This window comes from Aethalodelphis obliquidens, unplaced genomic scaffold (genome assembly GCF_003676395.1).
Source record: "Aethalodelphis obliquidens isolate GAN/ISIS:26980383/991018 unplaced genomic scaffold, ASM367639v1 scaffold28, whole genome shotgun sequence".
Taxonomy (NCBI): domain Eukaryota; kingdom Metazoa; phylum Chordata; class Mammalia; order Artiodactyla; family Delphinidae; genus Aethalodelphis; species Aethalodelphis obliquidens.
The window spans coordinates 5,037,139-5,062,197 of NW_020837972.1; the positions used below are offsets into that span (position 1 = coordinate 5,037,139).

The 25,059-nt window shown below is 50.3% G+C and overlaps 1 protein-coding gene across 1 annotated transcript in view; it reads right to left on the reverse strand.

Moving 5' to 3' along the window:
* Positions 1-25,059, reverse strand: part of MYO18B (myosin XVIIIB) — a 226,745-nt gene that overhangs the window by 145,302 nt on the left and 56,384 nt on the right. Inside the window, exons 15-19 of the mRNA XM_027125285.1 lie at positions 20,359-20,518; positions 17,695-17,878; positions 16,667-16,889; positions 12,017-12,126; positions 1,554-1,619 (exon numbers count right to left, since the gene is read on the reverse strand). Of these exons, the coding sequence (XP_026981086.1) occupies positions 1,554-1,619; positions 12,017-12,126; positions 16,667-16,889; positions 17,695-17,878; positions 20,359-20,518 (743 nt within the window). The remainder of the gene's footprint in view (positions 1-1,553; positions 1,620-12,016; positions 12,127-16,666; positions 16,890-17,694; positions 17,879-20,358; positions 20,519-25,059) is intronic.

Consider the following 25,059-nt stretch of genomic DNA (forward strand, 5'->3'; position numbering starts at 1 on the left):
GTCTGGGGTGGCACCTGAGAGTTCTGTTTCCGGGAAGCTCTCGGGTGATACTGCTGCAGCCGGTCTAGGGACCACACTTTGAGAACCACTGGTCTAGAAGGATGAAGTTCTTGGAGCTGAAGAAGAATTCCTCTGATTCAAGACCATAAACATCTGTGTGTAAAGAATTTGCTGTATATTTCCATTAATAAACAATAGAACCCACAGCATATTGAAGAGAACTTGGGGGTTGGACCAGTACAGGTTTCCATGGGAGCTGTGCTCCTGGCTCCCTAGAGGACCTGGAAAAGGGGCTGACTTCCCAGAGGTACATTTTCCTCATCTGTGAAGAAGGGATACTGTAATTATCTCAAGAGAGACTGTGAGGGAAAAGAGGAATAATATATGAATTTGCCTAGCATAGCACCAGGCTTGTGGTGGGAGCCCAGTAACCCAGGGGTTTATCTCCTCTACTGGAAATGTCCAGAGAGTTGCTGCCAGCTCCCAGCAGGATCAATCAGGTTGGAACCACAGCAGACTAACAGCTTCAACCACAGGCTGTAGAAGGACCAAGAAGCCTGCGGGGAGAGGCTCGTGTGTCTAGGGGGCAATGACCAGCGTGAATGACTGTGAGCTCTCCGAGGAAAGAGGTGTGATGGAGCAGCACACTTCACTTTGCAAGAGGTACTAATGGCCAATAATGCCACCAACACTTTACAGGGTACCTGAACGTGGAAGGCAATTAATTGACAAAGGTTTCCTGGGTGCCATTAATCAATCAGTAGGTAACTAAGTGGGGAGGTGGTCCCTTGGTCTCTTCTCTCTCCAGTTTGTATTCCTAAACGTTGTCCCTACTGCCCTGCCCTCCTCCTGGTCCTTGAGTTTCCAACCTCTGTTCCCCACTCCCCACACTATGACCCAGGGAACGCTAGTTCTGGGAGGTGGTCATGCATCTTCCACAAAAACAAAAGGGCGAGGGTTCCAGGGTCAGATCATCTGGGGAGCCCCAAACACTGTACTTTCCCTCTTGAAAACTTACAAGCTGCATGAGCATATTAGGGCTCCATGGAATTCTTCTCTAAACGTTTCAACTTTTCTGGAAGGGTTTTTGCTCAACACCAGCTTGGAGAAATCTACGTCTCTCAGCCCTAAAATCACGTACCTTCTTCTCATGCCCTCTCCTTTCACTTACTGCTGCTAATCCGCTAGGACGGCTGTTGTGTTACAGTTGGTTGCAAAGCAAAAGTTACAAGGCTCGGAGTGAAGATGGGTGTTTCCGAGGTTCCAAAAGTCCTACCTGAAGTCCAGATGTTAATTCTCCAGGCCACTGAGGTCCCTGGGAGTGTTACCTCTAATAAATGATATTCCCCAATGTTATTTCCTCCCACATTATAACATTTTGCCTTAACAGCCTTGTTACATAACAAGGGCAGAGATCACTTAGCCCTGTGTTCAGCCCTGTCTGGTGGAAAGGAGACACACAAGTAGTGGATGCTGGGGAAGGACAAGACTCAGGTCTCACGTGCGTCCCTGATGTCATGGGTAGAACGGCAAAAGGAAGAAGCTCTACTCACCTGGCTGTGCCCCACGGCCACTGTCTTCTTCTCCAGATCCAGGGTCTGCAGGAGCTCTGCCACAGCCTGGGAAAAAGAGGAGAGTTAGAGAGGAAGACAGGCTGAGGGCAGGAGACTCCCAAAGTGGAAGGCCAGCTGGCTGCATGGCTGAGGGATACACCGGGAGAGAGAGGGTGACCCCACGTGTCTGTGAGCTAACAGAGCTCCACCTCCCCAGGTAAGTGTAGAGGATGAGCACGTACTGGGCACCTACTGTGTGCCGCCCACTCTGCTGGGACCTTCACAGACACCACCTCATTTCAGCCTCACAGCAACCCTAGGTAGGTCGTCATACTACCACGCCCATTTCATAGAGGAGAAAACCACAGATGCAAAACTAAATGGAGGATGTGTCTGCTACGGAAAACACCATGGCAGTTCCTCGAAAAATTAAACATGCAGTTACTATATGATCTAGAAATTCCACTTCTGGATATATACCCAAAAAAGTGAAAGCAGGGACCTGAACAGATACTCGCACGCACTCATATTCATGCCAGTATCATTCACAGTAGCCAAAAGGTAGAAGTAACCCAAGTGTCCATCAACAGATGGATGGATAAAGAAAATGTGGTGTATACGCCCAACGGAATATTAATCAGCTTTGAAAGGGAAGGAAATTCTGACACATGCTACAACACGGATGAACCCTGAGGACATTATGCCAAGTACAATAAGCCGAACACAAAAGGACAAATACTGTGATTCCACTTACATAAGGTCCATAGAGCAGCCAAATTCATAGAGACAGAAAGGGGCTTTGGGGAAGGGGAGGGGGAGTTAGTGTTTACTGGGTACAGAGTTTCAGTTTTACAAGACGAAGGAATTCAGGAGATGGATGGTGGTGACGGCTGCACAGTAGTGTGAATACACTTAACACCACTGAACTGCACGCTTAAAAATGGTTAAAATGGCAAATTTTATGTTACCTATGTTTTACCACCATTTTAAAAACACAGAATGAAAGCATTTCCCCAAGGTTATAAGTTACACATGGGCCGAACCAGACTCAAACCAAGGTATGTCGGGCCACACTGCAACACCTATGTCTCGACTGCTTCCCAGGCCCAAGACAGCTGCAGAGGGCCCTAGGCTACTGGGGAATTTACCTGCTGTGTCCCCCGTGACAGCCTCCCCAGCACCCTGTCCTTCTCATCACATGTGCCAAAGACGGCCTCACTCTCCCAAATATGTGAATAAATGGCGTGGCCTTTAACCCTGTGTTCCTGACCTAGGTTAGGGAGGGAGAGCCTGTGTTTAATTCACCTGTTTCCTCCACTGCACCTGGTACTCTTCTATGCATACAGTAGGAGTTCAATAATTATGACGACTGAATGAGGGAGCGCCCAGCAAGAGAGACCCAGTGAGGGTAGAAGCGGGGCAGGGTTGCGGGGGAGTGTGGAGAAAGGCCACCCCCTCCAGGAGAAACAAATTCACTCAGAGATCCCTGGATGCAGCCTTAGCCAAAGCACCAGCCATTTAATGGAATTTTCCTCTTGTCGTCCAGGCCTGCAGGCTCTGAAAGAAGCCTGCCAGAGATCCGTACCCTCAGATGAATGCAGGTCGTGCCTGGCTCCCTGGTGACTGCCAATTCTCCGCCCGCTGCACCCTCACACCACCCCCTCACGGACCTTCCATTCACCGGAAATCACAAAGTCTATCTTCAGAATAAGCTGTCAGAAAAGCAATTGCGACACTCAAAGAAGCAAAAGGTGTTATGAGACAGAGTAATCTGGTAGATGAGTTTCAATTCCATGGGTCACCGGCATCACAGAAAACTTCCTAAGATACAAAAAAAAAAAAGTGCTTATTAAAAGCCTACTCTGAGGCTGTAAGGGGGGAAGTTTCCTCCTCTGACCTCTGAGAGGAACATTCCATAGCGCCCCCTCCAAAAATTCAGTGGTTTCACTTATTACATTTTAGCCAAAAATGTTCCAAGGGAGCTATAGGCAGCAGAATGCATAAAACCAACATATCCAGACTACAACATTTTTTCTCTCTCTGCACAAGAAGAAAACAAAATAAACATTGGCTGAAAACAAGATGGACGGATGGAAAAGAAATGAAGCCTACAGCTGGTGACAATTTTCTAACCTACTTTGGAGTTAACGCCCAGAGCCCACGTGTGGGAGGAAAAAATCAGGATGTGGAGTTAGATCCACCTGGACTGAGATTCTCGTTTAACCACTCACGAACTGTGTGACCCTGGACAAGCATTTTACTCTGAGCTGCAGGCTCCTCTTCAGAAAAATGGGGGGAAATAATGGCAGCTATGATGGAAGACTCTGTGGCTGTGCTTGTGGAGGGCTTCACAAAATAGCTGCATACAGTAGGCACTGAGTAAACATCCTGAGCCTGTCCTGATGTCCCGGAGCTGGTCCTATCGGCCTCTCTCTTGGATAAGATGGCGGTGGTGCTGCAGAATGCGGACTAAGCTTCCATTTCTCAGGTGTACCCCAAACACGGCCAAAACACACAACCGGCCCCACAAGATCCAGGGATTCTTCTCCGTCTCCCTGCTTTCTTAGAGCCCTTTAGAAGTCTGTGTAGCCAAGCACATTAGGCCTCACGGAGATATTCTGTCCTGTTGACCTCACTGTACAGATAAGGACGCTTAGGTCCAAGTGACAGAGTGAACAGGTGGCTGCGGGCACTGAACTGTGCTTCTGACCCTCATTTTCCTCACCTGCAAAATGATGCTAACATTCCCTGCCTAGACGGTACAGGGGCTGGGACAATTAACTGAGGATATGTACATGAAAAGGACTTTCTCAGTGACTCTGTACTCAGCTGCTCTCATTATCAACATTAATATTACTCTTAGATTGAGTCATATGAAATTGTCACTTGCTTAGGTGAAATACCAGTGATTTCATTTGTTTCTACCTAATATAATCACTGCCCAACAGCCAGTTGGTGGATGACAGGGCAAAAATCCAGGTGACTGTAAGAAATTTCTTCCTTGTTCCGCATCTTTATGCAATCAGCTAACCCATCTGAATTGTCCCGACAGTTGAGGTAAAACCTCTCGGCATGGAAGGCTGAGTAAAATGTTGGCCATTTTGCTTCCAAAAAAAGAGTTTTCCCTTGTGTTTTGGGGTCTGAGCACTGCTCTGAGTGCTTTACCCATAACTCATCTAATTTTCAAACCTCTGTGACTATCTTAGGAAGTTTTATGCCCATTTTATAGAGAAAGAAAGTGAGGTCGAGTGCAATGAAAGGACTTGTCAAACATCACATGACACAACCCCAGGGAATCAGAGAACTCAGCCTGTTCTCTGCCCTCGGATGCTGCGATCCAGGACAGCTCCAGCTTTCGCTAGCTGTGGGACCCTGAGCACGCCGCTCCTCCTCTCGGGTCCTCTTGGTGCCCTATTCGAGACTAGGAGTAGTCACGCCTATGCTACAAGGATGTGGGGGCGGTTTAATGAGACCACGAAAGCAGTGTGTAGGAGTGAGACTTCCAGAATGTCAGTACAAGGAGCTTGACAAATCCTCTCCCCGCAAAACAATGACAGAAATGGATACAGTTTTCAAAAACGACAACTTTGATACTCTGGAAATTGAGCAAGGGGATGCAGCAAACTGAGAAACATTTATTCAAGAGAAACTACTGGGCCTTTAAGAAGAGTGGGAGTTTATGGCAATCATGGCCAAGACCCTTCCACTCCCCACTAAGCTCTGTCACTGCAGAGGTCCTACCAGGGCGAGGCAAGCTGTGAAAACGATCCACTTTGCTGCCAGAAGGGGTTCACTTACAAGGATCAAAGCAAGGGGAAATGCCACACCCAGGAACACTGTCAGAAGCAGTAGTGCTCCTGGCAGCAAACAAATGGAGAAAGTCAATGGCACAGCCAGCCTAAGACTGTTACCCTGAGAGGGGCAAGCAATGGGCCAGTGACTAGCCAGGTCCCATAACAAGGAGCTATAGGGAATAGGACAGTCATAGTGGGCCTTGAGAACCTCCCATAGACTCCTGGCAATCTGGAAGGCTACATGCATGCACGGGAGGGACTGAGAGAGCCTTAGGCATGTATATAACCCTACCTAAATATAAGGCCACGTGCACAGGCAGAAAACACGTGAAAGAGCCACACAGAAAGTAAGATCTGTGGCACACTGTAAGTGCCTGAATGTCGAATCCATTTTCCAACCCACACAGAGTACCGTAAGGATTAGATAAGAGCTTCACAGATTCAGAATGTTTGACCACAACCTCTCCTGACCACTAAGCTGTGCTGACACAGGGGCAACTCTTGAGAAACCACAACTTATAATAAAAACAAGAGTGAAACAAACTGAAAAGAGATGGCAGCAGTCTCACAACGTGGGGTAGCCAGACTCCATAACCCTAGTTCAGATAAGTTACCAAGTAACTGGGAGAAGAGCAGAATTTAGAAGAAATTTTATATTATTGAAAATGGCCAGCTTTCAACAAAAAATTACGAGGCACGCAAAGAAACTGGAAAGTGTGACCTATACCCAAGAAAAGCAAAAAGCAGTCAACAGAAATCCTCTGTGGGCTCGGATGCTGGACTTAAAGACTTCCAAGCAGCTCTTACGATGCACATAATGTACTTAATATCATGCCTGGCACATGCTAAGTTTCAATAAGTACTAATAACTGGTAGAGGTTCTGAGGTTATAAGCCCCTCTGGCACTGTGGAGTGATGACACACCCTTCACCTTTACCATTCTAGGCTCAAATTACAAGTCCTTCAATGTACCTGGGAGAAACCCAATTCATGCCTCCACCTGCAGAATCCTTTTGTGTCCTGGAATTTTGCACAGAGCTTTCTCTCCAATGTTCAATAAAAAGCACACAGTCTGACATCTCACGTTAAGCTGAACATGCCAGACAAGCAGCGGAAGACTCCAGGAACCACAAAGAGCCATGGCTGGGAAGAGCTTCCCCAACTCAATCCTCAGCAGGTAGTGTGCTGCAGGGAACCCACGTCTGTGGAGACAGATGCTCTCCTAGTACACCGTTTGGCTGCTGTCAGTACAGCACCTTCTCCAGGAAACCCACACCATGACCCAACGGCTGCCATGTGTTTGGGCACCTACTATGTGTCAGGCACTTTGTTATGCCCTATCACATGTTGTCCCTGGTCGCACAGCTATCAAGCATCATGGGGCACGGATGAATGGAAAGAGAGATGGCAGATACCAGGATGTGAACCCAAGTCTGTCTGACTCTAAACCACGTGCTTTTAACCACTGAAAACTCTCACTTACACACTGATCAAATCATTCCATAAGGGTGGGGACTGTATCTCTGTTCTTTAACTCTATAGGCTCAAGACTGTAAATAGAATGTCTGGCACAAAGCATAAACTATATGGACGAACGTATAAATAACACACACACGTATTTATATAATTGGGTTGGTTAACACAGAATGGAAAACATGTAGAGTTATTAAAACAGTAGACCCAAACTGGAGGAGGACAGCAAGGTGAGAAAGAGAAGGATGATGAATAAATTCCAGAGGGCTAAGGCTATGGAAGGCCCTGTAAAAATCGTTTAGCATCATGAGAACGGACAGCTCCCTCTCTCCCTCCCCCCACCCCTCTGCCCCAGTCACGGGCTCACAGGGGCCTCTTCCCAGCAGAAAAGGACTCTGAGACAAATTCAGAGGAAATCGGGAGTGTCTACCAGGGTCTAAGACAGAAGAAGAGTGGCTGCCTTTGAGAAGACAGACTGGCATGCCTTAGGTGTGTTCAGATCAAGTCCCCAGGGACACAGATTTGGTTGGCTAAAATCAATCATCACTGTAGACTCAGGGGAAGACGGTGGGCCCAGGGCTTTCCTATCATGGGATCAGGGAGACTTAGCGATTCCTGCCTCAGCAGCAGAGAGACTGAAGGGACCAGAATCTGGGACACCGCCAAGGTGAACCGAATGAGCTCTTCCAGGAACCTGCCTGAGGTCACTCTGGGAGGGCTTCAGTGTGGGTTAAGGCATAATCTTAACCAGATGGGATAACCTGGGAGAGAGGAATGGGACCCACGATGGTTAGAGAGGGGAGACAGGGTCATTTTGGAGACCGGAGCAGGTGCCTGGGTGTCTAGAAGAGATGGGCATCCTCAACGGCTGGAAGTCAGCGTGAGAACACTGCTCCCTATAGAGGGCCAAGGAATGGCCAGAGTGGACTTGACTCCCTTCATAGTTTTGCTTAAGCCAGTTCAAATAGTAACGATCTGGTCTTCAAAGCTGTGCTCCTGCTGGTAACCTTTTGGTCAACCATCACCGACCACCTGATAAAGCCCAGACTCTATCTCTGCTAACAGTGACTGTGGTCTGGCCCCTGCCAACAACCTCAGACCCTTTTCTTGACACTTGGCAGCATTTATGCTCCAGCCACACTAGATTAGCCACGTAACCTCGTGACTCCGGATCTCTGTACATGCTGTTCCCGATGTGGCTTGCCCTGTACTTTCTCTTACTTGATTCCTCGAAATTGTCCCAGAAAGCTCAACTCAATCATCATCTGCTCTGAGGTGTCTTCCCTGAATGTCCCACCCTCACCCCTGCTGCAAAAATCCGAAGTTTTAGATGTGTTTCCTGGGGCATCCCAAAACTATCCCTCTGTCTGGAAATTACTCATTTTCATCTTCCTTCCCCATGAAGCTGTGTTCTGTTCATTCCTGTCTCTCTGGCAGCTAGCACAGGGCCTGGTGCAAAGGAGGCACCTGGTTACAGCTGGATGGGATCAATAATAATTACTTTAAATTAACATCACAGATAGCACATTCTATACAAAACTTCACCAAATACTCTGTCTTCAAAAGGCTCCCGTTCAGAAGTCCTGTATGAACATGAAGAGATGCTCACCAGCCCTGACCATCAGAGGACTGCAAGTCAAAACCACAGTGAGATACCACCTCCCACCCATTACGATAACTAATGCAAAACAAACAGAAAACCCAGTAAATAACAAACGTTGGCAAAGATGTGGAGAAACTGGAACCCTCGTTGGGGGGAATATAAAATGATGCAGCCATTACGGAAAACAGTTTGGAGGTTCCTCAAAAAATTAAACATAGGATTACCATATGATCCAGCAATTCCACTTTGGGTATATACCCAAAAGAATCAAAAACAGGGTCTCAAAGAGATATTTGTACGCTGTGTTCATAGCAGGGTCATTCAGAATAGCCAAAAGGTGGAAGCAGTCCAAGTGTCCACTGAGAGAGGATGGATAAACAAAATGCTGTACTACATAAACACAATGGAACAGTATTCAGCCTTAAAAGAAAGAAATTCTTCTTTTAAGAATGTGCTGCAACATGTGCTACAACATGGGTGAACCTTGAGGACATCACACTGCGTGCAATAAGCCAGTTACAAAAGGACAAATACTAGGGCTTCCCTGGTGGCGCAGTGGCTGAGAGTCCGCCTGCCGATGCAGGGGACATGGGTTCGTGCCCTGGTCCGGGAAGATCCCACATGACCCAGGGGCGGCTGGGCCCGTGAGCCATGGTCGCTGAGCCTGCGCACCCGGAGCCTGTGCTCCGCAACGGGAGAAGCCACAACAGTGAGAGTCCCGTGTACCGCAAAAAAAAAAAAGGACAAATACTAGATAATTCCCCTTATATGAGGTCCCTAGAGCAGTCAAATTCATAGAGACAGAAAGCAGAATGGTGGTTGCCAAGGGCTGGTTGGGGGGCGGGGGATGGGGAGTTAGTGTTTAATGAGGACAGCCTCAGTTTTGGAAAATGAAGAGTTCTGGAGGTGGATGGATGGGTCCATGGATGGATGGATGGCAGTGGTGGCTTCACAACAATACAAATGTACTTAAGGCCACCATGCTTAAAAATGGTTAAGTATGCTTGAAAATGGTTAAGATGGTAAATTTTATGTTATATCTATTTTACCACAATAAACAGTAAAAAGCCCTATGTGAGGAATTTGAGAGCCTGAGTTCAAATCCCAGCTCTACCACTGCCCCACTGCCCAGCTGGGGGGGGGGGGGCGGTGACAGCCTCATCTGCCTCTGCTGTAAAGTGGGGATAATTCCCAGAGCAGGGAGGCTTTATCTACTGAGGGCCGTAACCTTTTCACATTACGCCTGATATTTCGTGATGAGGGTCTGTGCATCTGTGGTAAGAGGCACACACTATTTTTGTTTCGGGAGCACAACATATCCATCAGGGACCCTCCAAATGAGAGTACTTCACTGGGAAAGAGCCTTGTTTGAGCACCACGTGCGTGTTGGGCACACAAGGGATGCACCGAGGCCCATTTCACACCCTGACAATGAATTCCCTCTGCTGCTGTCTAGTGTCTAATGATAATATTGACCTTTTCTAGCTGTCAAACTTGTCTTATTAAATCCTGAGGTCTTAAATGCTTTGCACACAGAGGCTGACAGTTTGCCCACCCGAGCACGTGTTCATGTATAATTCATGGCATATCATGTTGCCTGGCAAATGAATATTTATCAGCTTTTTCATAAGAGGCAGGATGGCGTTTCCTTTTGTTGCTACCAAAATCCTATGCTGCAGCAAATGAAATTTGTGAGCAAATAAAAAGAGAATAAGAAGCAGCAAAAACTCCCAAGTCCATTCCACTTGTAATTTTCCACTTTCCGAGGCCTCCAGCGAGTGTATGGAGGTGGCTTCGGTTTGGCTACAAGAGAGAACTGCTGAGTCGTCCAGAATAGAAATGCCTCCATATGCTACCCCCACTGCCCCCGCAGACAGCTCCCCCACGCCCCACTTCTGTGCTGTTTTCAACTGCAGAGGAGCCCAAGCCCCTTTCAATGGTTCCATTCCAGATGCTCTGAACGGAGATTAAGACTGGGGGGGGGGGACCTAGGATAAAGAACCCCAATGAAGCTTGGTACAGAGTGGCTGGTGGCACCCAGCCAGGCAGAGTTTCATGGTTTCCAAGATGGGTCAGCAGGGATAGCCTTGTTCCACACCAGCTTGGGTCTGAGGTCCCCTCCCCACGGTGACTCGGGAGGGCCACAGAGAAATGCCGCCTTGTCTGTAGGAGGTGGCCTGTGCCCTGGCCCTTGCTGCAGAAACGAGCCCAGAGAGGACTTAAGAATTGTGACTCTTTTCACTCTTCTTGCCTCAAGACTCAGTGAGCTCAGGCATGCATGGGCACACTCACTTGGAGGGGAGTCTCAACACGGTTGTGAATATCCAGCCTGTGTGGCTTGGCTGCCATCACTCTGGCCTTGAAAGATGATGATGGTGGTGCTGATGCTGCTGACAGCAGTTCATATATAATGAGCCCTTATTACATGCCGGGCCCTACGTCAAGCACATCAATTACACTATTACATACAATCCTCCAAATGCCCCGCTGGAGTTGGTATTATTGTTGTTCCTATTTTACAGATGAGGAAACTGAGGCAGAAAGATGGATTCACTCGTTTAAGTTCACACAGCCCCAGCTGGGAGTCAACTGCAGGTCTGTTTGACTCTGGAGCCCAGGCTTTCCCAAAGGCACTCCCTGGAATCAAGAAATTTGGGTTCAAGGACAAAACCCATGAATGCTCGGCTGTGTGGCCTCACGGGAATCATCCATCTCCATGAGCCCACGTCTCCTCATTTATAAAAGAGATGTAACAGCTCTTGTTTTGCAGGGCTGTTGTGAGGATGCACTAGCGCTTTGCAAATTCTGAAGAGCTCTATCATTGATTAGCCGGTGGCCATTCTCAATAGAAACATTTACCAAGGCTTTGGCACTAGGGGTGAAGACTTCCGGCTCCAGAAGTTTACAGTAGAGATGGAGAAAGGAGATACCCAGGGGCAGAAATAACAAGGTTAGGTACATGTAGTCATTCATTCATCCAACGGGAAATTTATCGAACACTTGCTGTGAGCTAGAGAACACACAGGCAATCTGTGTATAATTTCAGATAAGGATAAGTGCTATGCAACTATTAAAACAAGATGATGTGATGGAGAAGAGCATCTGAGCCAAGATCTGAATAGCAAGATGACAATGACACTGGCCAGGCAAGGACTGGGGAGAAAAGCGCTCCAGGCAGAGGGGACAGTTAGTGCAAAGACCCTGAGGGGGGTGTTTGGGACCACAGAGTCCTCTTTTCATAGACTATATCTCAGGGTGCTGGTGCCGAGGGGAACACTCCTATGGGTGGGAATGACGACTTTTCATCTTGCTAGGAGCCCCCCTGGCTGGGACTTGCTCTTTTCGTGGCTCTAATTCTTTCCCTGCACTTCCTCATGCAGGGTTTCAGAAGGACCATTCTGCGGTAGGCAGTGTCCTAAGTGACATGGCAGCGGGCGAAGTCTGGAGCAGGGGTCTGAGTCAAAGCTCATGCCACCGTCACCTTAGCCCCCAAGGCCCAGCTCTCGGATCCCGGCTGCCCCAGCTGCCCCCGGGGCCATCCCTACAGAACAGAAGCACTGGGGCCTCCACCCCCATCGCCTGGCTCCACATACCTTCTTCTCATCCACTCTCTCGGGGGCCGACTTGAGCTTCTTCATGAGCAGAGGGTCCAGCACCTGAAATCTTCGGCGGAACTGAGTGAGCCCCATGTGGTCAGCGTAGCCTGGGGTGGGGGGAGAAGAACAAAGAATCCAAGTGAGAAGCCCAGCCCAGGGGTCCAGGGGTCCACTCCCAGCCTTGCTACTCACTGTGTGCCCTCACGTCTTAGGGCCTCAGTCTCCCCATTTGCTAATTTAAGAAATTGGGTTCAATCAGCATTTCCCAACTGCATTCCCCAGAACAAGGACCCTATAAAAGGCTCCAATGAAAGTTCGAAAAAGCTGCCCCCTCATCTGCTTCTCCGAAGGTCACAATCTGTGTGAGCACTGACGTCAAAGGCTCCAGACCCTCTGCAGGGAATTTGCCCTGATTAGCTTCGCTTAACCCAGAGTTCTCCAAACCTGCTGGACCATGGAAAAAAAATTTTTTTTGGTTTAATACTTTTTACCGCCCCACAGACCGCATGTGGGAAATGCTGCATCAGATGGTATCTACACGTTAAATCTAACATGTAGGATGGACACAGCTGCACCCTTCTGTGTGGGAAGTGGCATCTGAAAAGCTCCTGAGAGAAGGTGACGTCTGAGCCGGCCTTTGAAGGGCCGTGAGAGTGTGCCAGCGGATTTGGTGTGGAAGGAAGTCCAGGCAGAGGGAGCCACGGCAGGAAGATACAAGGTCTGTTTCACAGTCATCGCAAAAGCAGTTACTGAGCTTTTATGTGTGCAAGACACTAGGATAACAACTTCCTTGTGTTACAGACACTCTGGGGACTGTATTATTACACCCATTATGTAGATTGGAAATTGAGGCCCAGAGAGTTCAAGTCACGTAGCCCAAAGTGAAGTCAACCCTAACTCTCCCAGATGGGATCCAAACCCAGACAGAGACGATAACGAATCCAGTGAGAGTAACCAACGATGAGGTGAAAGACAAGCAGGGACTGGGTCCCCAAGGAACCTGACATCAAATTCCAGACCTCGAAGCTTGGACTTCATCCTGGATACAAAGGGCGTGGTAGATCCTCAGTTGCCTTAAAAAGACCCCTCAAGTGGCTGGATGGGAGAAGGTCTGGTGAAATCTCACTCCATTTTGAGACTTCACTTTACAATAAGCCAAATGAATGAACCATGAGGAAGAGTCATGGTGGGTACATGTGGCAAATCCATGAAGCCTTCCTGGGGGGAAGAGGAGGGTTTCAGGCCAGGTTGGAAGGATGCTGACCGCACAGAGACCTGGGGGCTGGGAGGTTACAGGCCTGTCCTTTTGAGTCAGACTTACTTGGGTTCGTATCTCTCATCTGCCCTGATTAGCCCTCTGACCAGCGACAAATGACCCTATTTTTTTGAGATTCAAGTTCTTCACTTGTCAGATGAGAGTAATAAGATCTCCTGTCACACAGTCACGATGAGGATTAAATCCAATAATGACTGTAATATTGGGCTGGCCAAAAAGTTCGCTCGGGTTTTGCTGTGCCACCCCGAAAGAACTTTCTGGTTAACCCAATAAAGGAGGCTGATGTGTTTTGAGCACTTTCCCAGGTCCAGGCACTTTTCTGTTATTCCCTTATTAATTCATCAACCCACTCGACAGCTCTCTGAGACCTGAGCTATCACAGGAGATAAAAGGCAGGCACGATCTAGGGACCTGCCAGTGTCAGCCACAGTCAAGCCCAGGCCAACTGGCTCCAGAGTCCGACCTGTGCCCGCCAGTCTGCCCCATATGTAACGTTCGCTGAGCGTTTACTCTCCTCCAGGCATTGTGCTAAGGGCTCTGTGAGAACAACATCAATTAGTGTGCGTAACCGCAGTGCCCAGCACATCGTAGGTACCTGAGAAACAGCATATGTATGTATGCATCATGCGTGCATGTGTGTATGAATTCAGGCACACCTGACATGTTGCGGGTTCAGTTCCAGACCACTGCAGCAAATCAAACATCGCAATAAAGCATCCCCAAAACTTTCTGGTTTCCCAGTACGTATAAAAGTTATCTTTAGACTATACCATATTCCTTTTTTTCAATGTTAAACTCATCTTTTTTTAATATTTATTTATCTATTTATTTTGGCTGCACCGGGTCTTAGTTGCAGCACACGGGATCTTTGTTGTGGCATGCGAACTCTTAGTTGCGGCATGCGCGCAGGATCTAGTTCCCTGACCCAGGATCAAACCCGGGCCCCCTGCACTGGGAGCGTGGAGTTTTACGCACTGCACCACCAGGGAAGTCCCTAGACTATTCTATTAAGCATGCAATACCACTACATCTAAAAAACAATGTACATACTTTAATTAAAAAATACTTTATTACTAGTATTTTCCTGTTGAATTTTATAATTATTTTTACTAAAGGGTATTAATTAAATAAGTAAATTGATACACTATAATTCTGTGTTTTTATAAAAATAAATTAATAATTTAAAAAAATACTTTATTACTAAAAAACGTAACCGTCATCTCAGCCCTCAGCGAGTTGTAAATTTTTGCTGGTGGTGGGTTGGAAACATTGCAAGAATTACCAAAATGTGACACAAAGTGAGCAAATGCTGTAGGAAAAAGCGGTGACAACAGACTGGCTTGACACAGGGTTACCACAAACCTTTGATTTGTAAAAAAGTGCACTCTCTGTGAAGCGCGATAAAGCAAAGCACAATAAAACAACATCTGCTCGCGCACACGTTACATGTGCACAGATTCCAAATCATAACTATGTGACATATGTGTATGGATCTTTGTATGCTTGTAAATACTGCTTGTATGGTGTGAGACAGAAGTGACTCAGAGCAGAAAACAATGAGGAGGACTCCCCTGGTGGCGCAGTGGTTAAGAATCCACCTGCCAATGCAGGGTACATGGGGTGAGCCCTGGTCCGGGAAGATCCCACATGCCGCGGAGCAACTAAGCCCGTGCGCCACAACTACAGAGCCCATGTGCCTAGAGCCTGTGCTCCACAACAAGAGAAGCCACCGCAATGAGAAGCCCGTGCACCGCAACGAAGAGTAGCCCCCGCTCGCCACAACTAGAGAAAGCCTGCACAGCAATGAAGACCCAATGCAGCCAGAAATAAATTAATTTAAAAAAAACAACAAGAAAACAATGAGGAAATGAACCAGGTCTGGGAGACAGAAATTTGGGAAGTTATACCACAAGACTTCAACCCTTCACTGAGCTGGAAGCTCCCTCCAAGTCGGGCGGCGCTGAGAACGCAGAGGGCGGACCCGCAGGGAGGAAGGGAACGCTGACCCATGCCTGCACGCAGGGACTCTAACCCACGGGCCAGGATGCCTCCGGCCGGCGGGGCACAGTCGATCAGCCACGGGCTGTGACCACCTCGCTCTTCCCGTGCAACAGTATCTGTCTTCTTGTGCCTGTGGTTGCGTGGACCGGTGGGAAAATCAATGTGATGCTGAAGGGAGCAAGGGGCTCATCTTTGCTTCCAGCTGCTCCCGGCTTCTCCGTCAACTACCTCACGCCCAGGGTTCCGTATTAACGCGGTGGGAGGACACGGGGGCAGCGACCACAAGCTGAGGCGTCAGTGACCACAGGAATATTAAACAAATGGGTGCCCACCCAGACTCCCCGCCAGCCCTGCCGCCCCATCCGCTGACTTCGCCTGAGCTGTTCCTGGCTGGGAGGGGAATCCAAGGGGTGGCCTATGGGGTCTCAGAGGCAGAAGAGAATGGGAAAATTTCAGATCAAACTCAACTCATAAGATGAGCTAATGGGGGAACCCTGGTGCATGCTTGCTTTCTCGAATACAGGCCTGACACTTCGTTCCTTTGGCTGAAACCCCTTATTCCCCTGTCACTCCATCACCTCCTCAGCTGGACCTGGGAAAGCCAAAGTTCCAAAGACAGCATTCACGGGCTGTGTCTCCTGGTGGACCCGCCCCTCATCTCCCACAAACCCCACTCATTCTGAACCCGACTCCCTGAAACCCAAGGCTCCTCCATGCCTCCCTGCCTTTGCATACGGTGATGCCTCAGCCGAGCTCTTCCTCTCCCTCACCAGCCAGAGGCGAGCTACCTGCTTCTTTCCAAGACTCAAATAAGACGGTATCTCCTCCAGGAGGTCTTTCCAGTCTCCCTGCTTCCTCCTCTGGGCATCCCCATGTGACACATGCCCTGGTCCCATCATGGACCAAGCTTGTTTCCACACGGATCTCCCAAACCAGGCTGAATGTCTTGAAGACCAAATATTAATCGTTGTGGAAATTTTACCCTCTACTCCAAGGCAAATGCCCCTGAGATGTTTGTTGTTGAAAGGAAGATGAGTAAGACACACCCGTGGCCTTCCAGGAGTTCACAACTAAGTCAGGAAATAAGATGGGCTTTGGACTCAAAGAGACCTCCGCATAAACCTAGGCTCTGCCGCATCCCGCTGTGTGACCCTAAGCAAGTCCCTTCTCCTCTCTGAGCCTCAGTTTCTTCATCTGTAAAATGGGGTAATCATAGTTCCCCCCTCACAGGGCTGCTGGGCAGTTTCGACGGGATGCTGCATGGAAAGCTCCTGGCACACAGCTGATGCTCCTGTCCCTCGGCTGTCACTGGTCCAGGAGCGTGTCCCAGGAGTCAGAGACAAGGTGCTCGCTCCCAGGCTGCCTCTTACCTGCCCTGTGCAGGCGCAGCGCCTCCAGGATGTAGGACCCTGCAAGCTGCACCCTCAGTGCCGGGATGTCCAAGGGCAGGGACCCGCCTGCCCCGGGCTTGTCTCTACCAGGCTGCGGTGGAGTCAGAGACCCCTGCCCGCCTCTGCTCTCCACCACTGGGCTCGGCACCAGGCAGTGGATGAAGTGTAACTGAGACCGTCTGATCACGCTGATCAATGCATCCTAGGACAGAGAGGAGACGGGGCTGTGGTCAGGGCCAGGGTGAGACAGACAGGGGTCTGAACATTCCCCAAATGTATATGCAGTCTGACCTGGGCATCTCTGTGGGGGCCCTATGTCCTACACCAAGGACCTCCTATCCATGGCCTGATTTGTACTAATGAGAAATAAAGGACCTTTATAACAACCCTTATGATAACAGATGGAGAAATTGGGACATGGAGAGGACAAGCGAGTGGCCTAAGGCTGCGTGGACCACTTGCCGAAAAGGAAGACTAGAACCCAGGACCTGGTCTGTGGGCTTTTCCAGTATAATATGCTATGAGTCATTTCTTCAAACCAATCCTTCCCACATCCCACCCTCCTGAGCTCAGCCTGACTCAGCCTGACCACTTGTTTTTGGATCAAGGTGTCCAGGTGACATCTTTACAGCCAGTGCTGGATCCTGCCGCCTCCCCTACGGAGAGCCTAGAGGTAAAGATGCAGGCCTGCGAGGTGAGGAAGGCAGGCGGGGCTGGTCTGGCCGTGACATTTGTCACCTTGGTCAGGAGGGCAACTGCGGTTCCTGCAAACTTCCTGAAGCGGCTTAAGTTAAACCGAGAAGCTGAGGCTTTGGCCTCAGACTGGGACGGATCACTTTCCACCAAATTTCTTTGCTTCCCTGAGCCTCGGTCTCTTCCTTGGTGAAACGTGGGCGTTGCCCGCCCCTTCAGGCTCGCTGGGGAGCTCAGAGATGATGTGGGTGGGTAAGCCACCCTGGAGGCGGGCAGTGAGGCCACGACTCCACGGGGACAGGGCCCCCACTCACCATCTGAAGCTTGATCTGGGAGCACGGGGCCTTCCTCTTCACCGCGGCCAAGCTGCTGGCAAACGTCCTCCTCACCGTGCTGCTCCTCTGCTGGGCCTGCTGGGAGGTGCCCTCCAGGCCGGCCACGGCCCGGCACACAGGGGACAGCTTGGCCCGGGACTGGAACAGGCCCCTCAGCTCCTCCCTGGCAGGTAGGAGGGGAAAGAGAGAGGTGCTTCAGGGGGCTCACAGGGTGGAGCAAAGGGGACCCCCCTTGCCTCCTGCTAATCTGCCTCCTGAACCCTCCCCTCGAATCATACCCTAACTGCCTACTCTGTTCATGGTCCCTTCTGCCACACAAGCCTTTGCTCGGTGACAAATGTCAGCCCCTTCCTCCATGCCTCTCTCCCTCCCCTGACCTCAGAGCAGCTTTCCTTCTACTGGACATTTCCGTCACCTATGTACCTGCAGGAATTCTACCCCGCCTGCACTTCCTTAGAGGCAAAATCATCTCGGTTATCCCGAGAACAGGTCCAGTACACAGCAGGTGCTTACTGTGCTTGTTGTCGAACAGACAGCCTGAGCGCCAGGCAGACCCTACTGCGCCCTAGGAGGAAGCGGGGGCCCAGAGGAGGACCCGTGCCTCTCTGGTTGCACCAGCCCATCCCCTCCAGTGGACACCTGCGGGCACCTTCCATCGCTCCCTGCAAGTCTGGGCCCCACCCCGGTCCCAGCCCTCAAGACCCATTATCCACCCGCCTCTACGCCTACCCGACTGTCCAATATTAAGGAAATGAGTCTTGCCAGCTGCACCAAGGGTGCTGAGAGAGGTTAGCTGCATGGCAGAGCGCACAGCCTAACATGGCTTGAATACACTCACGCTGAAATAAAAATCTGGGGAGGGAGCAGTGGGGGGCGTGAAGCCCCTGGAAGCAGCAGCCCTGAGAGCGAAGGATGTCGGCACCAAGCCCTGGTACAGGGAGAGAAGGTCGGGCCCACAGCCCTGATCCCTGCACGAGGACTGCCCCAACTGTGGGGTTGGGAGACCTGACTTCTGGTCTCCAATTCACTTTGTGCCTTGGGCAGTCACGTGTCCTCTTTGGACCTCCACTCCGTATATATAAAGCGAAAGCTGAGTGGGCATGAGAACCTCCTGGGAAGCCCCACCTGAGAGACTAGATGGGCCCAGGAATGAGAAAGCGACACCAGCAGTCCTGGTGCATCAGCGACCTTGGCTGCAGAACCGCATGCTAAGAAAAAGCACCGTTTGCTCTCAAAATCACCAACGCTTGGCTCTCAAGCCTGCAAGACACCCTGCTGGGATTTACCTCCAACCTGCCGTGCTCTCTCACCTCCAAGCACACGCTGCTCCTTTTCCCCAGAACGTCCCCCACTCACCAGGCCATCTGATCAACCAAGGTGTGCCGCCCTTCCCTAACCCTACACCCCTCACTCAGCGTGAGCCATGGGATTTTAGAGCAGAAGGGAAATTTACAAGGCCACAAGGCGTGTGCTGAGGGCCAGCTATGAACCAGGCTCCTTAACAGGCCATCTGTTACGTTACATCACCAAAGCCTGACAGCACACGTGTAAGCTTGGCGGCATCATTCCCATTTCTCAGATTGTGAAACTGTGACCCAGCTCACGCAGTTTGAAAAAGGGAAAAGCAGCATTTGTACATTTGCCTGACTCCAGAGCTGTGCAACATGGCCTTGCCCGACAAACCCTTATGTCATGATGGAAAAAGCGAGAAACCCAGAGGAGGGAAAGGGACTGCCCACAGTCACCCAGGTGACACGGGGCAGGGATGGGACTTGACCCAGGTCTGCTGGCTCCCCACACAGCCCTCCATGTGCTCTTTACCCTTCCTTCTGCCCCATCCCCTGACTTGATCTCTCTCCAGGAGCTGTGCGCCCCTGAGCCCCCCCAGACACAGGCTTTCCAAACAACTCTGACCACCTAGACCCAAATCGTATCCCGGCTCTGCCACTTTTTTCTTTTGCTATGTGATCAAAGGCGAACCACTTGGCCTCCTGGGGCCTCAATTTTCTCATCTATAAAATGGGCCCAGGGATACAGTTGTTGTAAGAATTTTAAAAATGCTTATAAAGCATTCACCCTGATGCCAGGTGCATAGCAGGCGGTTAGTAAATGTTGCGGTCTGAGCTTCACTCGCGCGCGTGCACACACGCACACACGCACGCACGCGCGCACACACACACACACACACACACACACACACACACACAACAAGCATTTCCCAATAGCTCTTTGAAGTCAAAGCAGCCCTCTGCTAGCACTTCTGAGCAGAGCAGTCAAGAAATGCAGTGAGCTTTTTTTAATGCTACAAAACATTATCACTTTGGTTTTACGACCCCCTAGTTTGAAGATGTCCATAGAAGTCCTTCCAGTCACATCATCTACCAGATACTTGATGAAAGGCCAGAAGCCAAAATAAGAAGTCACAGCTTCCTAGCTTTTGTTCCACTTCCCCAGAAGGCCAGCTTTTCTCCTCAGCTGGACTCAGGCTGGCCCTGGGAGACACTGAACTGCTCCTATTTGAGTCCGGGTCTTTGCGACATTAGGGAGGGGTTCCTGTACTGCTCTCCATCACTGCGTTGCTGTGACTTCACGGCCCCAGCACCTCGAATGCCCCAGCCCGTCCCAAGCCCTGGCCAGGCTCACCTCTTCGACTGCTGCAGGATTTGGGGGGCGTCCAGGGCCGAAAGATTAGGCTTGGCCCTGTGGAGCCAGCCCGTGAGGTCATAGCGCACGGGGTCGTGTCCCAGCTGGTGGGCAATCTCGCACTGCAGGGGCTGCTCACAGGTCCGGAGGGCAGAGGTCCCTGAAAGCAGATACAGGGCATGAGTCTTGGGACCTGGTGGGGACACTCTGTCATCACTTGGCATCACTGAGAACACGCTTTTCCCATTTTAATATGTTCCAACCTAGCTGAAGCTACCAGTTCTGGGCACCCATATTTCCCCTGCTTTGTGCATTTATGGGCATTACATCCAACCTCGATTCTGTTCCTCCTTGCTTTCTTAAACCCAGGATACCTGTTTTTCCCAACTACCATCAGCACACACAATCTCCATGATTTTTACCATATCCATGTTATCACCTGGGCTATTATTTACTTAATGTTTTCTTTCAATCGACTCACATTTTTACCGGTAAAATGTATTTATACAGAAGCATTATACTGCAGATTTGGTGTGCCAGCCATATTTATTTTCTAATATTTGTGGAAATAAATACGCAATTATTAAATAATTTGAAAATGTGTGTGTGTACCACCTGAAATTGTCTTGAATACCAGCTACCAAATAAATGCACAGCATATTCTTGGGAGATGCTGGCAGACACCTGGTTCCAAGGGACAGAGCGGGAGAAACAAATGGACTTGGAGTTGAGAAGACCTGTGTTCCAATCCTGACTTGACCATTTATCACAGTGGGACAGGGGCCAAGCCACCTACATTTCAGAGCCTCAGTCTCCTCCTCTCCAAAATGTGGATTAGATAATACATGTCTCCCAGGGCGGCATAAGGTCTGAAGGAGATAAGGGGTGTGGAGTACTTTGGTGGGGCGCCAGAGCAGTCACTCAGGAAGCAGCACTTAGTGGTCGTCGCTGCCATTTCCTGCATTGAAACCTTTGCTGATGTTCTGGAATCACAAAAGGTTGGCCTTCACATCCCCAGAGCCCAGCATCATGGCTGGCACATGACTGGAGTCTGGAAGTGCTTGTGGAATGAATGAATGAATGGATGGATGGATGCATGGATGAATGAATTCCTGATCATTTTTCATATCACTCTCATTGCAGTGATGCTCTCAGGCTGAGTAATGGCTCCAGACCAATTACTATCAGAAGGTGTAGTATCATCTCGGTTCTCGTATCTACTCTGAATGATCTTCCTACATTTTCTCATCCCGTGATTGTCAATGGGCCAACATGTATCCAGGATCTCGACTGCCTCCCTTAAATCTTAGTTTGCTTCCTCTACACTTCACTGAGCTAAGAAACGAAGGACCTGCATTTCTTAGAACTCTGCACAAAATAAACAAAGTCCCAGAGTCTTCAGGTTCTGCTAAGTAAGGGGCATGGATTCTGCCGTCTGTTTGGCTGCCTGGAAATCCTTTGTGCTCACTTCCTGGACCTCCTCTACGTTCTGGATCATTAAAGTTACCAGAAAGGCACACTTCTGGTTAAGTGAAGTATCACTGCGTCAAGAGTGACCCATGAGCCCTTCAGAGCCGTGCAGTCCCTGCCCTTCCATTGAGAGAAGAGCAAGGGACTTCCCTGGCAGTCCAGTGGCTAAGACTCCGTGCTTCCAATGCAAGGGACCCGGGTTCAATCCCTGGTTGGGGAACTATGATCCCACATGGCACGCAGTGCAGCCAAAAGATTAAAGAATGAGAGAGAGAAGAGCAAGGGACAGAGCAGACACTCGGCCCTGGGACATACGTCCCCGACTCCCTGCAACACTGCAGGTGTCTGTTTGCAAGGCTGCCTCCCTGCCCTGGACCGGAAGCAATGTGAGGGCAGGGGTCATGTCCATTCAGCATGATGTCCAGCAGCTAGCACAGAGTTTGCTTCGAATGATGACCCCAAGGGCATCTGGGGAGGGGGAGGAGGCCCAGAGTGAAGAAAGGCTGCTCATGTGTGCTAAGCCCTGGCCACCCTCCATCACTCAGTCCTCGCTCTGGTCTGTGATGTAAGCGTCACTGGCGCCCAGCATGCACCTTAGGTGAGAGACAACATACAGCGAGCTGGGTCAGCCAGAAAGCCCCACGTGTTCTGCTTGAGTGAACGTTCCCATTAAACGTTGGGACGATGATAAGAGCTAATCAGAAAGCCCTAGAGGCAAAATATACATATATATTTTTAATACTGAAATGTCTGAGTTAATGTGTCTATCTCAGTCGGTCCAGACAAGATCTCTCCCCTGGGAACCGAGAGCCTTGCAGCATCCTGCTCGGGGTGTCCGGGACCGGCATGGTCAGGCCTCGCAGGGAAAGGACAGGGGCCGAGGGCCCTGCCCCAGCCACACCCTACACGACACTTTCCACTTCTGACCCTACTCTCTGTGTCTTTAGCTGAAACATCAGGACGAAAACATTCCATTCGAGAACTCCATTTCATTCGATTCTGGATCACCAGTGTGACTGGAGCAGAGCAAGCGAGGGGTGGGGAAGAGAAGATGGCAGGTATCAACGGGGGCCCTGCTATGCTCCAGGCACTGGGGAGACAGCAGAGAACAAGACAGGGGCACCCCGCACCCTTGGGGCATACTGGGTGGTTGGGGGATTGACGAGAAGCAAGCAAACGGGTCACCAAACATCCCAGAGCCCAAAAGGGGCCCTGAAGGAAACAAGCAGGGCGTCTTGTGATGGGACAACGTGGCTGAAGAGGGGACAGCTACAGACAGGGGTCGGGGAGGCCTCTGAGGACAGCCCTCGCGCAGGGAGCTGAGGGAGCATGTACAAACGCTTCTAGGCGCACACAAGCTCCTCCGTGCTCACACCGACCCCCAGGGTTATCACCATCTTACAGACGGGAGAGGGAGGCGATTTCCCAGAACTCACACGCATTGCAACTAACTAGTGGAGCAGGGGTCCAACCCAGGTCTCTGGGGTCCAAAGCCTGGGTGGGCTTTTAACAGATCTGCCTCCCGGCTTCCTGTGGGTCTACCGTCCCCCGGAAAAATAAAAACCATTCCAGAACCCTGGAGACATTTCCTGCAGACAGAGGCTCCTTTCATAACCTGGAGAAGGGTCAGGGCTCTGGCTGGCTCTCTGAGTGAGGCCTCCCGGGCGCAGCGCCAGCTCCGTTCTCTGTGCCTATGGGGCCCCGGTCAGCCACATGGCTTCTCCAAGGCCCCAGATGCCCCCGGGAGGTGGGGCGTAGTGGAGCACACAATGCCCAGCTCAGACTAAGGGCTCCACAAATGGCAGTTTCATCTGCCCCTCCATCCCCGTTCGCTGGCTGGCAGAGGCGGACGTACCTCAGAAAACAGAGGTGACCTTCAGGAACAGAGATGACCGCTGGCAGCATCACATGGAGCACTAGGGCCCCCTCCGCACCCCCGGCGGAGGCAGTCCAGGGCTGCGCTATGACTGCCCCAGGCCCCGGGCACTTTGCTTTCATGAGCCCCTTCCTTGCTCTATTTCCATATATATAGATATAGATATAGAGAGATATGTATTGTGTGTGTGTATACATGTGTGTATACAAATACATATACATACACACAAATTACATTTCACGACTGTTGATATAAAAGCAAATAGATTAATATTAGTAATATATAAGTGTATTATATTAGCTTACTACAGCTGCCATAACAAAGTACCACAGACTGGGTGGCTTAAACAACAGAAGTTAATTTTCCCACACTTCTGGAGGCTGGAGGCTGGAAGCCCAAGATCAAGGGGTCGTCAGCAGGGCTGGTTTCATTGAGGCCTCTCTCCTTGGCTTGGAGATGGCTGCCTTCTCCCTGCATCTTTCCTCTGTGCATGTCTGTGTCCTAGTCTCTTCTCCTGAGGACCAGTCATATGAAATTAGGACCCACCTCAATGACCTTATTTAACCGTTACTACCTCTTTGAAGACCCTGTATCTATATAAAGTCACATTCCGGGGTGCTAGGGGTTAGGAATTCAATATGTAAATTTTTTTGTGGGGGGAATACAATTCAGTCCATAACATGTACTTAACCTAAACATTCATTTTTTCTTTTTTTTTTTTTTTTTGCGGTACGCGGGCCTCTCACTGTTGTGGCCTCTCCTGTTGCGGAGCACGGGCTCCGGACGCGCAGGCTCAGCGGCCATGGCTCACGGGCCCAGCCGCTCCGCGGCATGTGGGATCCTCCCGGACCGGGGCACGAACCCGTGTCCCCTGCATCGGCAGGCGGACTCTCAACCACTGCGTCACCAGGGAAGCCCCTTTTCTTCTACTTTTAACAGAAATCAAAAGACTTTCACGGGCCGCTAAGAGTACCACGGGCCCCAGGCACTGCCCCTCTTGCCTGGGGGAGGAGTCGGCCCTGGGCAAGTCGCCGCAGACCCAAGCTCTCCGGGAGCCATCGGGGTAATAACGCTCTGGGCACGGTCCAGGGAGAGTGGCTGGAGCCAGCAGGTGGTACTGCTGTTTCTGCTGCTGTCAGCAAATCCAGCGCAGGAGTGCTGGTGGTGTATCCCGGACAGAGGCCCCAGCCCAGCGGCACTGAGAGCTGTCACATGTCTTTCTCCAACTCTTCCTCCCAATTTCTCATAAGCCACTCCAGTCAGATGGTCACCCGCAACGCTCCCATTGGAGTCGTACCTGTCTTGGTGGTCAGTGACCTCCACACAGGCTAAGTCAGTGCAACTCCTCAGCCATG